Source organism: Danio aesculapii, chromosome 25 (genome assembly GCF_903798145.1).
Source record: "Danio aesculapii chromosome 25, fDanAes4.1, whole genome shotgun sequence".
Taxonomy (NCBI): Eukaryota; Metazoa; Chordata; class Actinopteri; order Cypriniformes; family Danionidae; genus Danio; species Danio aesculapii.
In genome coordinates, this window is record NC_079459.1 from 11,925,766 (window position 1) to 11,941,093 (window position 15,328).

The following is a 15,328-nucleotide window of genomic DNA, read 5'->3' on the forward strand; positions in this document are numbered from 1 at the left end:
ACGGGGAGAGAGAATTGCAAATCCAGGTCACACAAGACACAGCCTTGTCTCTCTGTTGCTTTGTGGTTATTAGCAGGCCTGTTAGTGTGCTTGCTATGCATCTCATAGAACTGGATCAAGAGAGCTTGCTACACCTCTTTTCATACCTAGACAAGGATAGTCGTCGCAGCCTGTCCTTAACATGTGTACGGCTAAGACAGGTCTTCCTAGACCCTCAACTGTGGACACTACTTCACTTTGGGTCTCCATGCGAGCTGAGGAGGGACAACTTTGTTTTGGGATCTTCACTAAGGTACCTGGCTGTATGTTGGCACTCAAGCAGGGTCAAAGTGTGCAACATTGAGCACTGGATGAAAACCACATTCCAAAAGACCTCTGTAGCAAGCATGAGAGCCTTGTCAGTGACTTCCTGGAGCGTGTTTGCAACATGTGAGTGTTTCTTTTTGTCTTTGTTTCAACTTACATTTTGCTGTTGGCTGACTCCTGAACACGTATACACAATTCAATCCACTTTAAATAACATTATCTAGTCAGTTTTACACAGCAAATCCTTAAAAAATAACTATATTTATAAATAAAAGTTGTCCTTAAATATGACATATATTTGTGACCAAACAGACCTACAGTATATTTTGCTGTTAGAACTTATGAAGAGGTGTTGACCTTCAAATCTGGATTCGTTTCATGTCTGATTATGATTTCATGTTTGATATATACAAATTCAACTGTTATTTCAAAACTAAGTGAGGGGAAAATTTTTTTAGAAAACCATAACAACCCATGACAAAACAAATGATTCACTCCACTTAGATGACGTTTTCTCTGTTTCTTTACTTCAAATCAAGTGAACAAATCACAGAAAAGCCACATATATATTTTTTGTTTAATTACACTGATATATAACTCAAACCAATATATATATATTTTTTTCATTAATAGCAATTAGTTTTGAAAGTTGCCGAAAATGTTTTTTGAGAAAAAAATGAAATCATTAGCACAACTGGTTCTTTGTTACTCTTCTGGTCTTTATGACTGCCTGAATTATTTTGTGGATGGACTTAACTAATGAAAATCGTTATTCTGCATCAAGTTGCTTCCAGCTATCTTGATCATTGGTTGACAAAATCAACTTTGCAAAAATAAACTTCTCATGGAGCTTTTTTTTTTTATCTTGATATTTTGCTTGCTATGTGATGCCTTTTGTATATATATTCTGACTTCTTCAACTGTATGTATGTATATATATATATCTATATATATCTATATATATATATATATATATATATATATATTAGGTAATAATTAGGTAATTAATTTTTATAATTATAATTAATTATAAATATATAATTGATTATAATATTTATAATTATAATAATTATAATTATATTAATTAGGCTTAATTAGGTTAATTAAGTTAACTAGGCAGGATAGGGTAATTAGGCAAGTTATTTTAAAATTATGGTTTGTTCTGTAGACTATCGACAAAATAGAAAACTTAAAGGGGCTAATAATTTTGACCTGAAAATGTTTATAAAAAATTAAAAACTTGCTTTTATTCTAGCTGAAATAAAACAAATAAGCTTTCTCCAGAAGAAAAAAATATTATCAGACATACTGTAAAAAATTTCCTTGCTCTGTTAAACATAATTTGGGAAATATTAAAAAAAGAAAAAAAAAATTCAAAGTGTGGGTGGGGGTGGGTTGGGAGTTCTCTCTCTCTCTCTCTCTCTCTCTCTCTCTCTCTCTCTCTCTCTCTCTCTCTCTCTCTCTCTCTGTATATATACATACATACATACGTACAGTATCTCTTTTCTACTCGCACAATTGTCCAAAAACAAGATGATTTTCAATCTGTCCTCTCTAGCGCCTGTCAATGATTTTTTACAGTATAATTAACTAATAAAACGATACAAGCATTTCCCCTTTGAACAAATCCATTGTCATTGCTGACTTAATTTTTGTTCTGTTAAGCTTTATACTAACAATTGTAATTACAACTCACTAGTTTTTGTCTTTTTTGTAACATCTCTTAGCTTCTTTTGTTCTGTTCCAAAAGTTAGGTTTAGGGCAGCATATGTAAAAAGAAAATTCTTCATGTCACAAAACTCTTGAAGTTCTATAAGCTAAAGCAATGTTAAATACTTTTACCAAATCACAAGTTAGTGTTTATTTGGCTTAACCATATATGTTGTTGGCTTTAATCAATTCTCTGTATGAAAGATCGGAAGCAAAGATGCTGACTGGTAAATGCCATGTGTTGACACACCACAGCTGTAGGCACCCAGTCTGCTTTAATCAACAGAGCTGTGAAACTCACCCAAAGTATGGACTATGATGATTAATATGCAGTTAAAGAACAGATAATAAGCTGGTGTCTTGACAAATATTCCTTCATTGAAATTGACTCACTTATTAGTTATTCGAATAATAATAATTTAAAATAATGTATATTTTTGCTTTCAATGTAGTATAGTACAGTATATATAATGCATAAACATGAGGCATTCTTGCTTTTACGTTATTCTTATCTAATCCTTTTATAATTGGGCACCATCTTTGCTGCATGCATTTGAAAATGTATGTAGTCAAAACTTTAATTACCCATCAAATATAATTTGAGGCTTGCGGTTCGAATAATGACCACCACACCCACCATTCACCTCACATTTGCAGGTTTCTAATATCGAAGGGGGGTGGCATGGTGGCTAAAGTTATAGCACAATTGTTGGCCTTTATACAGAAAGAAAAGATGGGTGGTTTGAGTCCAGTGCTGCACCAGTAGGTTTTTTGTTGTGTGATGAGTATGGCATTGTTCCTCTCTGTGTCTGCACTGGGTTTTCCTCTGGGTGCCTCTGGGTTTTCCCCCCAGTTTTTTAAGACAGTGGTATAGCTAAATTAGATAACTTAATTTGACAAAGTGTGTGAGTATAAGACTCTTGCGGGGGTGTTTCCCCCACTCTGGGGTTTGTACTCTCAGTGCTAGGTAGCAGCAGGACGAGGATCAGTGTGTCCTACCCCCATTTTGGTCATCTGTATGCCAACACAATCTCATGGCAATTTGTAACTTTTTGATTTAGTGGCTAATTCGTATGAATTCGTACGATGTAATTTGTACAATTTAGTATGATTTGCTCATCCCCCAATGACGGTTGGGTTTAGGTGCCACGCCTCCTTTTTAAAATCGTACAATTTCGTACGACTGGCCACTTTTTCGTATGACTGGCCACTTCGTACGAATTAGCCACTAAACTGACAAAACGTAAAATACTTACATTTCTCGTGAGATCAGGCTGTTTATTCCACTGTGGTGACCCCAGCTAAAGCAATAGAATTAAGCCAAAGGAAAGTGAGTGTATTATAGGTTGTGGGCATTCACTTTCTTCCATAAAGTATATGCAGTGAAAAATCTAGCTTTTTTTTCTTTTACATAATGAAGGGGTATTATTATTCTGTCCTAACCAATTGTTGCATATTCAAAAGTTTAACATATAGCATACTCCATAAGAACACCAGAAAACAGATTGGGTAAATTTTGTGACTTTATTGGCAATTGTTCTTCTTAATATCTTTCTTTTTGTAAAACTACAACAAAAGGGGAAAAAAGTATATATATATATATTCACATTGACTTTAACATGTTCAGTTCAACTAGCTGAACATGAACGGAACTAACAAGCTGCCGAATCTGCACTTTACCTCAATGTGCTTCTTAACATTGCACAGTGAGTTTTTAAACACCAATATTTCTTTCAGCTAGCATAAGAGCCACTTTCTCCAGTTCGTTATTTATGGGTGCTTATCTTCGTCACAGCAGTTGTAGAAACAGTTGCAGCTGTCTGTCTCATTGTCCAGTAATATTAATCACTTGCTATCATGATATGCATGAGCTTGTTCAGAAAATGAAATGAACAACAGAGGTTATGTGAGCACTTGATTTCACATGTGTAAATGAAGTTAAGTAATGCAGCAGACCACTGATTTGTCAAACTGTCTTTGTTCCTTTGGTTTTGTTTTGTAGTATTAAATAGCAGATGTTTAGGTATAGAATGTTTTGAAGATATGTAGTTGAGTAAAAGTTGCCAGAAAAATGCAACTTCAATTAAAGTACAAATGCTTGCAAAAAAAAGTGAATTGTGAAGTAGCAGAGCACAGCTGAATGAACCTCTGGGGTTTTTAGGAGAGAACTGTACTGCCTTTTCAGACAGTTTATAATTACGGTAGAAAAAAAAAAACATTTTTCACACAAGAAAAAAAAGTATTTGGTAAAATCCATAAAATAAATAGGATATAATCTTAAAACAATAAAAATATTACTTCATTGGACTTTTGAATCACCCTCAGTTTAGAACAAAAAATTACAGCTAAAGCTATACTGTGGCTTAACTTTATAAGGTGTTATTTGTCTAAATAAGCTTTAAATAGAGAGCATGCAGAGTTCTATAAAGTGGTTCTCATATGATCATATCATGGTAGCACATTTAGATAAAAGTTGTCTATAACTCAATTAACTTTGAAACAGACAACCAGTAAAACATTTTAAACATGTTTTCTCTATATCGTAACCACTTGAGAAATATAGGAATAGTTATCCAAATTTTCCAGTTTTTCTCCTTATAGTATATAGTATAGTATATAATAATCCAAACTCTTTGAATAAATATTATGAAAATGCCTGAACAACCAATAACATATAGTAACAACAGCTCAACACTCTATGTAAACTTTGACAAATAAATGCGCCAGAGCCTGGCAGTGTGGACTGGAATCATTTAGTTCCTGTCATTTTTGTACCACACCTGTCTCAAACATATAGTCTATTGTATATGTTTAGTTACTAGTTATTAATAATTGTTCATAATTTTCATTGAGCTAACTTGTTATATAGGGAATAATATTTTAAATCCAACTTAGAATTTTTGTTGGTGCTTGTTTTTGTGGTTCAAAATCTTCATTAGTATAATGACGATTGTTCCTTACCCAGAGAAAATTTGAGCAACACATTGAGAGAAGCCTCCCTTGAAAACTCTTCCTCAAAATTTGCATTGAGAGGTGGAGCCTACAATCAGTTTTTTGTTGATGGTAGTGGAATGAACTGTGAACAGTAAGAGAGAGAGAGAGAGTGTATGTGTGTGTGTGCATGTGTGCATTTGGTTTCAAATTCCGGTGGGGACACTTAGCTACTCTATGGAGGAAACAGTCTCAGATGATATCAAGTTCAAGTGGGAATCTACTTTTAGTTTTCATATAACTAATATCCTATCATTATACATGTTCAATAGTTTTCAAAAATATGATTTGATGATGTGATTTATATTAATGTGTTGTTGATATTGCATCTATGAAGGGGACATGTTCATGAGGAAAAAATTACAGTAAGTAGGCTTTTCTTCCCCACATCCAGACTCATTCTCATAGCTAAAGTCTACTTTGCCTCTGAGTAAACATTTATTTAAATATTTGTTATAAATAAATAGTCACCTGTTTGATAAAAATGCATGTTCTTGGGGGAAAAAGGGAGACATAAACCCTGCACAAGAGATGGGTGGAGCCACAAGAGGAAGGCATACTTATGTAACCAGTGATGATGCGGCACATACTATATATCTGGCATGTTTACTTCATCTGAACAGTTTTGAAAGCTCCCCCTGCTCAAACACAATGTCTGAAAACCAGAGGCTTTGAGGTTGCTAGCTTCTCTCATCCTTTTTCTGCTGTTAATTCCTTTATCAGTTCGTCTGTGGCACCAATGACCATCTGCAGTGATAATAAAAGCAGTGGCACGTGTAGTGTGAGATCCGCCCCATGACCAGGGTTATTGGGATAGTGCTCATAGCACTTACAGGCGGCTGGAATGTGCTGGTCTCACATGTGGTTAAATGGTAAGATTATGTAAGAGTTTATGTAATCTGCATCAGTAAACGTGAATGACATCTCAAAGCTACAGCCATTAGCTCGCTTTGTGGGAGCATGTGAGAGTGCTGACCCTGTGCGAGTCCACCAGCAGGTTGCAGCAGAGGAGAAACCCTGGTACAGAAGGTTCCTGTTGCCCACTGCCCATGCTCACTGGTGTGGGAATGGGAAACGACTCAGCTTTCAGCTGGAGCTATTTATCAAAAAATCAGCTGTTTATGTTGCAAAAACAGCTGATACAGCAAACACTGACTTAGGGAATTGTCTTTGTTTTGCGTGATATAATATGCAGTTACCTGGTGGGGCCAAACAATCACTGTCTAAACTCTCAGAGTTAAAGTATCTGTGTTCAAATGCGTGTCATTTACCGCATATTAACAGCATGACATGTTTATTGTACAGTCTACACATGATGCTTTCTCAGAGGAATACAAATTTCGTAATGCAGCAAACTAATTGTTTTGCTTCCAGTTAGTCATTTTCTCATTTATCATTTTGTTAAAGGGACAGTTCACCAAAAATGAAAATTCTGTCATCATTTTCTCTCCCTTCATTTGTTTCAAACCTGTTTCAGTTTCTTTCTTCTGTTTAGCACAAAATAAGATTTTTTGAAGAAAGTTGGAAACCTATTAGCATTGATTTCCATAGATTTAGTTTTTCCTACTAAGGATGTCAATGGCTACCGTTTTACAGCTTTCTTCAAAATATTTTCTTTTTTTGTTTCACAGAAATAGAAAAAGACAACAGAAAAAAAACTTAAAGATAAAAGGATTATACCAATTGAGGATGAATAAATAGATTTTCCTTTTGGGTGATTCTTTAATAATAATAATTTCTTTAATACCGTATTAGGTTAAGATATATTTATGATTTATAAATATATAGAGATATATTTATGAAATAACAATTTCTGATTTTCTTAAATTGACATGGCAGCGCGGGTTTAACCAATCTTATGACTTTTTGGTTGGAGCTTTCTTTAGATTTGATTAATACCATAACATAACATGTATGAATCCTGCTACTGGTGCAATTAATAAAATCTTAAGCTGTAAAAAAATAATTTTTAATTAATTCTTTCAAATAATGTAGCATTGGAGTTTAGATAAAAAACCTAGTAGTCATTGTAGTAGTTATTGTTGTAGTAGTAGTGGTTGCTGTAGTAGTTGTGGTAGTACTAGTAGTTTTTGTTGTTGTAGGACTGTAGCAGTACTTGCTGTAGTATTAGCAGTTGTTATTGTTGTCATTTTTTTTTTCTCTATTCCATGTGTACGTGACTCCATGTAATTTGTGTACCTCTTTGCATAACAACAACAACAATAATAATAAAAAGAAAAATAACCTTTATCTTGATTTCTCTCCAGTACAGTGGGCGTTTTAGTGACATAACTATATTAGAGTAGTCTCTCTTATGCAATTATGACAGAGCATTATGTCCCAAAACATCCCCAAAGACTCTTCTGCTTTTTAAAAATCTCAACCAAACATAACATAACATAAAAAAAAATGTTCAGAGCATTTATATTTAGCATGTCAAAATTGTGCTTCTTGTTTCTTTAGGTGTCCAAATCTGATCTCACTGACTCTGTCTGGATGCGGGCACATAATGGACAACAATGTCATCAAAGTGCTACATAGCTGCAGAAGGCTACGTAGCCTTAGTCTAGAAAACTGTGCTCGGATGACAGACTCTGTTCTCAAGGCTGCGGTGGACCATGGCCACTATCTCACAGAGGTGAAAGTGGACTTTTGTCGCAACGTGACCCAGGCCGGGTTGCAGGAGCTAAGAAAAAGGAGACCAGAAGTACATCTGAGTGCATTACACAGTGCGGATATGATTCCAGATTGTAAGCCTGAGGAGAAAACACATATCAGGAGAGCTCTGCAGAAGTTCTTAATCTCCTGACTGACCCTTGTGACTTCATGTCAGGCTGATATTCTGACTATTTTCTAATTCTGTTATACATTTTTTCCATTACTTTTGTGATTTCTTATTTTGTATTTTCAAAGGTTTTCATGACATGCACATTTTATTGCTAAAATTTTTTATTTGATTAGTTTCCTCTTTTCACCCACCCTCTTTTGTACCTTCACTTTCATAGATTGTTTTTACATTTCTTTGTTTGCCCATTTGACTGCATAAAATGACTCACTAGTAAAAGTGTTTGATATGCAGGGCATTAGCCCATTTTGTGTTTTCAAAGGTTTTCATGACATGCACATTTTATTGCAAAATTTTTTTTATTTGATTAGTTTCCTCTTTTCACCCACCCTCTTTTGTACCTTCACTTTTATAGATTGTTTTTTAAAATTCTTTGTTTGCCCATTTGACTGCATAAAATGACTCACTAGTGGGCATTAGCCCAGTCCAAATATTTTAGTGAAATCTAGTGTTTCAATAATAAAACATTAGCAAATTGTGAATGGTTGTATTTTTTAAAAGAACAATATGTTTTAGTTACATAATCTAGTTTTTTTCTGGAACAGCTCATAGTCATTTATTCACAATGTGGGTTTTGGAATTCCTACTAGAATATTTAGAAAATATTTATTAGAATACATAAAAATATATATGTGTTTGGGTGCTCCAGTTTCCATCACAATCTCGACATGTGGTATAGGTGAATTGATTAAACTAAATTGGCTGTAGTGTGTAAATGAGAGAGTTTAAGGATGTTTCGGGTTGGGGTTGGAAGGGAATCTGCCACATAAAACATATTACATGAAATAAGTACATGCAATTAAAAAAATTAGTTAATTCGTCCAACGTATATTGTAAAAAAAGCAATATATAGCATGGTCTTGACTGCTTTATTGCTTCTATAAAACCAAATTTTATTAAGCCAATTATTTAACCACCTTGCAATGTAAAAGAATTACAATACTGGGTTTGTGGGTCAACACAGCATTTCAGTCATTTGACACACGCACATCCCGTGATGTTCAACGGAAAAGTTTTTAAGCATTTCCTATATATATTTTATTTATTTTTTTTTTCTGAACAAAGTTTTTTCTTTTTTCTTTTAGTTTTTTCTTTTTTCTTTTAGTTTGGGTGAAATAAAAGTTGGCCAGTGTCTTTTTTCACATGGTCATGATATTTTGCTTTGTAATTGCAGTGAAAGTAGATGTTCTTGACTCTCTTTGTCCTTTTTCTGCTTCTTTGACCTTGTTCAAATGTATTTTTTCAAACAAATAAATACAGTTTTCTTAACCACCAGGGCATCATCAAAGCTGTATGAAGAACAACTGCACATTCTGCCTTTAGTCTATAATAATAATGAAAATACATTTAGAAAAACAAAATCACTTGTAATAAGACTTAACAGAAAGCATGTGTTTAAGTCATTTCTTTGTTCTCCACAGGATGTTCCTTGCAATGGACTGCAGTGCAGTGGTAGAAATAATATTGGGACTTCCCCATTCCTGTTATCTGAATATATAACAGGAATTATATTCATATTTCCAACTTATGCTCTCTTAGAAAGTAAATTTTGTACCCATCAAGATACCTACAGTAAATGTATAAAACCTGTTAGGAAAAACAAGTAATGCCTTTAATTATAAAATCACTTTTAATTATTGACTCTATGCGTTATAACTGCAGAAAAAGTATTTTCATGTTACGTGTTTATGTGGTTATAAAGGGTGAGTCATAACGTAAAGGGAGTTTGCTGGTGCTGGACGAAAATAAAAGAAACTCAACGCAATCTCACGGCAATTCATAACTTTTTAATTTAGTGGCTAATTCGTATGAATTCGTATGATCTAATTCGTACAATTTAGTACGATTTGCTCCTCCCCCAATGACGGTTGGGATTAAGGGTGGGATTGGGTGCCACACCTCCTTTTTAAAATCGTACAATTTCATACGACTGAACTCGTACAAATTCATATGAATTAACCACTAAACTGACAAAACGTAAAATACTTACTATTTTCTTATGAGATCAGGCTGGAGAAACCATGACAAAGTCTACATGAAACAATGAATAGCGATATATTAAACAATGATATTAAACAGCGAATAGAGGAATTTAGAATGTTAATAATTATTAATCAAAATCAAATATTCAATTCAATTCAATTCACCTTTATTTGTATAGCGCTTATACAATGTAGATTGTGTCAAAGCAGCTTCACATAAAAGGTCACAGTAAATAGGAACAGTGTAGTTCAGTTTGTAGTGTTTAAGTTCAGTTCAGTTGAGCTCAGTTCAGTGTGGTTTAATAATCACTACTGAGAGTCCAAACACTGAAGAGCAAATCCAACGATGCGCAGCTCTACAGATCCCGAACCATGCAAGCCAGTGGCGACAGCGGAGAGGGAAAAAAAACTTCACTAAAGGTGGAAGTGAAGAAAAAAAACCTTGAGAGAAACCAGGCTCAGTTGGGCACGACCATTTTAATTTATCCGCTGGCCAAACGTCTTGTGCAGAGCTGTAGTCTCAGGCTGGAAGCTGGCCTCAGCGAAGACTCGTCTGTTTCTGGAGCGTCACAGGAATCAGTCTCATGTTCTCCACTCCTCCATGACCATCACAGTAGCTGCTCAGGATTCGGCCAGGTCCAGGATATAAAAACCTTGGGATCATCTCGTCGTTGGTCTTGGATCGAATCAGTGGCTCTGTATAGTCTGAGGGCCTCGGGAAGAGTATCCCCAGGTGGAAATGGAGAATAAAGAAAATAAAACGTGAAAATAAAAGGTGTTTCTAAAACAAAGAAATAATTTGAAAAAAACAATCTTACTGAACCTCAGGCCACTAAACTAAATAACCAAAGAAAAATGTAGAAAGAAAACTAATCTTCTGAGTATACAGCACTTAATTAAACCTACAAAACCTATTAACGCAATACTACAGGGTCATTAAGGATCATTAAGGAAATAGGGAAAAACACATAAAGCTATGGTAACACGAGGCTTTGTGTGTGCGAAATTCTGTCGTGCGGTGCTGCGAAAAAGGCCGGGATTAAACAAGATGATTAGACATTAAAAAAGTGAGAGATTTGCTCCATGTTTTAAATTTCTGTCCAGAGAGGTCCTGTTTTGATCATCGATTGGTCTCACGCAGTCAAGTGATGCTAAACCCAACGCATAACCTTGCGTTTCCGGTCTGACGCATTCGCGTGCGTCTGAATGGAAGTCTATGGAAGGAAAAGCCCAGTGTGACCGTAGCGTGAAACGTATACAGTTCTCACACCTGTTCGACCATGTGGATACTTGAGGGCACTAGCATTTGTTTTGTTTGTATGTATCCCTGCACATGTGATTACTTATTGTTTTCAGCTGTTCCTTGTTTGTTTAATTGAGTCCTGTCTTTATAAGCACTGTTCTGTTGTGTTTTAGTTGCCTTTGGATTTTGCTTCGTACTTTTTGTTCCTTGTGATTTGGTTTGTTTGATCACTTTGTTTTGTATTTTCTCAATGTTTTTCATTCCTGTTCGTTTCTTGTCTGCACTGATTTTTGGATCATCGTTGTTTAATAAGTAAATTTTTGCTGCACATGGATCTTTTCTTGTTTATTTTTATTTATTTATTTTTTCTGTTTTTGGTTAAAGGATGAGTCTCAATTATTCCACCAGCAACCAAAGGGGAGCAGTTACTTCAATCTCAGGCATTGGCAGCTGAATGGCAGCAGGGGTTGGAGGTAGGAGTTTTCTGCCCAGGCTTTTTGCACTTTGGCTGTGGGACTGAAATTATTTGACTTTGAGTTGTTGAAAACTTTTAATCAATGTCTGGATCACCCTTTTCTATTGAGGAGATGGATGAGCTTAAGATCACTCAATTTTGGGACTTTGTTATTCACCTCAAACAAAATGCTCTACAGTTTGATTCTTTTCCCAAGATGGTTGTCCCTCCAGAGTCCCCACCTCAAGAAACCATCATCCCAGTGTTTATACAGCCATAGAGTATCTTGGCTCTCTTGGTGACATTTTGGCCAGTGTTGAGTCTCAGCTCAAGGATAATGACTGTTTTGAATCGCAACCTAAAGTAATTTCCAGTCCTGAGACGTCAGTTGAGTTTGTTTTTGCCCCAGGACCTCTGGCTAAAATGGCTGTAGACATGGAGGATTTCTTGCACAAGACTAGCCCTCGCCCCCAAGCGCCGGTGAGCCCTCACCTCCAAAACAAGCTTATGCTCCATGGAGGTCTGCAATCCCATCTTCACCATCAGGGTGGTCTTTTACCCTGTGTAGGTGGCCACCAAACCCACCAGTTGCACCTTGGTGGACCCATGACTGGTTTATAGGGATTTTTCCCCCTATTGTACTAACATTGTGGTCTCCAGTCAGGGAAGCAATTTTTATTTTATTTTTTTAAGGCTCCTTTGATCACCAGCTCTATGGGCTCTACCTTGGCTCTTATAGACTTGCTTTAGTTCCTTGTTTTGTAAATTTTGTTTGTTCTGTCCTAAGTATAGACCTGACCCACCATCCCTCCCCCTGGTCCACCTCCGTTCCGCCTCCCTCCTACACAGGGAATCAGTTGGGAGTGTCTGGTATCCACTCCCCTTGAGAGGAGGTAATGTCACACCTGTTGTAGTGCCCTCATGTGGATAATTGAGGGCACTAGCATTTTTGTTTGTATGTATCCCTACACATGATCACTTATTGTTTTCAGCTGTTGCTTGTTTGCTTAATTGAGTCCTGTATTTATAAGCACTGTTCTGTTGTGTTTTAGCTGCATTTGGATTTTGCTTCGTACTTTTTTTGTTCCTTGTGATTTGGTTTTGTTTATTTGATCTCTGTGATTTTAGTATTTTCTCTGTTTTGGATTCCTGCTCGTTTCTTGTCTTTTTTTTTTTTAATCGTTGTTTAGTTTAATTTAATACATTTTTGGGTAACACTTTATAATAACTACACACTATAAATCATTTATTAAGCATTAGCAAATAGTTAATTCATTATCTGTTAAGCATTAACTCTACATTAATAAGCGTTAGTAAGCAGTTTATAACTGCAGCTACAAATGCTGTATTCTTGACTTACAAACATATTTATAATGTGCTTAATACTTGTACTTTCATACTTTAATGATTAATTTTTCATTACTAAATTAAGTATTGCATTATTTACAAACCATTTGTATTTAAGAGTAGTTGAGGGTTTTTAGGATCATTCAGAATGAGTTAGTAAATGATTAATAAACTATTGAAATCATAGTATATACTAATCATACAGGCATATACTAATAGTTAACTAATATGTTAATAAATGTTTTATTAACTAAACTTCATGCAATTTTGTGACCTAATCTAAAGTAAGGACTATTTATGCTTTACAAATCCCTTATAAATGACAAATAAAGGCTCAGTTAAATTCTAAACAGGAAAATTGACATTATTCATTCCTTTTCATTTAAAGATACACAAATAAAACTACTTCAAATGAAAAATAAATCTTTGCAACCTTATCTAAAATAAAATTACTGTACAGTTTAAAAATTGCATCTTATTATATTGTTTAGTATGTTGTTGTTGTTGTTGTTTTATCCAGTTTTATGTTGTATTTTGACACTCCTGTTATTTGACAATGTTTAAACTTTACAGTAATTTTATTTTTTAGAAAAGATTGTAAAGGTTATTGTTCATTTGATTTTGAGCCTTTAATTGTCATTTATAAGGGATTTATAAAGCATAAATAGCCCCCACTTTAGATTAGGTCACAAAATTGCACGAAGTTGAGTTAATAAAGCATTTATTAACATATTAGTTAACTATTAGTATATGCCTGAATAATAAGATATATAAATGTTGATTTCAATAGTTTATTCATCATTTACTTGCACATTCTGAATGATCCTAAAACCCCTCAACTACTCTTAAATACAAATGGTTTGTAAATAATGCAATACTTAATTTAGTAATGGAAAATAAATCATAAACAAAGTATGAAAATACAATTATTAAGCACAGTATATAGGTGCTTATAAGTCAAGAATACAGCATTTGTAGCTGCAGTTATAAACTGCTTACTAACGTTTATTAATGTAGAGTTAATGCTTAACAAATAATGAATTCACTAGATGCTAATGCTTAGTAAATGATTCATAGTGTGTAGTTATTATAAAGTGTTACCCATTTTTGCTGCACATGGATCTTTTCTTGTTTTTGTGAAACCCTATCATGACAACAGTGCTCAGCATAACTGAGTACACCCCATTTTATCCCATTATCTGTGAATAGAAGTCATTTATTTTGGTGCATTTAAACGAAAATGATTTATTAAACTGATATATTTATTAAAATAATATTTTATTCACCAAACATCTTTAGAAATGGAAGATATTACATTTTAAATTTAATGCGAAATATTGCGTTCGCGCGCGCGCCTGAACTTTGTAACGACAGTGTGTGCGACTCATTAAGTTGACTTAACACAACAAATGCATCAAATACCAATTGGTAAAGTTCTTAATGTAGTTTTTCTCACAAACACTAAGTGAGATCTGCTTTTGTCTGTTTGTTGTCTGACGCAGCCGAGGGAGGAGATTAAGGCACACTGAAAGGCACGTAGAAACGGTAGGCGGGGAGTACTAGCCTTAAAGGTGCAGTACAAGAAAACAGCCTCATACATCCAAAAATGTAAAAAATAGAATCTTATAAAAGGTATAATAAAAATCTGATGGGTGTTTTGAGCTGAAACTTTACAGAAACATTCTGGAGACACACAAGACTAAAAAAGGGGTAACCTAGGTGCCCTTTAAATTAGCCCTAGATCTAATATTATTTCAAATTAGAGATTTGTGAGGGGTGTACTCTGAGCACTGTATATAGTGGTTTGTTACTGGTCTATATATTTGACCTCTATATTGTGTGCTGCCTGCTGTGTAAACTGATAACTTAATGATAGTCTTTTTGAACTTCTGAAGATATTTTTTACACTTCTGCTCAAACCTTGTTCTTCTCACTGTCCCTGCAGTCTATCTCATTGTCCTCAGATGGGATTTGCCTAACTCTAAGATGCTGCACTTCCATAAAACAAACTTGCATCCATTTTTCTGTCAAAATATGTTAAAGTACAAGTAAATGAAATATAATACAATATGTAGTAATGATAATATGTGAAAATGCCCACATGTAATGTCAATAAACACATCTTGAAAGTACCACTTATCGCACAACGTTGCCCTGAGGCAACAAAAAGAAAAACTGATTTTCTGAACTTGTAAAATAAAAAAAAACTTCATAAAACCTGACAAAAGGCTTCTCTACAATTTCACAAATACACACTTTTTTTTGTACAGTTTGTTACTTTAAATGAGGTTAATTAATCAAATAATCTTAACTTCTCATACCATGTGCTCCTGCCACCATGAGTCAGAAAATGTGAAAGTTCCACCTTCAAACAGCGCTAGAAAGTGACTCCCACACCTTATTGGATGTTTTATTGATGCTAACATTTTAATTGGTTGCAATCATTTTAA

The 15,328-nt window shown here is 34.6% G+C and overlaps 1 protein-coding gene across 1 annotated transcript; it reads left to right on the plus strand.

Annotated features, from left to right (window-relative positions):
- The first annotated feature begins 16 nt into the window (after positions 1-16).
- fbxl22 (F-box and leucine-rich repeat protein 22) lies at positions 17-9,953 on the plus strand. Its single transcript, XM_056452173.1, is given in 3 exon segments — positions 17-363; positions 366-429; positions 7,471-9,953. Coding segments are annotated over 3 exon segments (678 nt in total). The 5' UTR covers positions 17-95; the 3' UTR covers positions 7,817-9,953.
- The last annotated feature ends 5,375 nt before the right edge of the window (positions 9,954-15,328 follow it).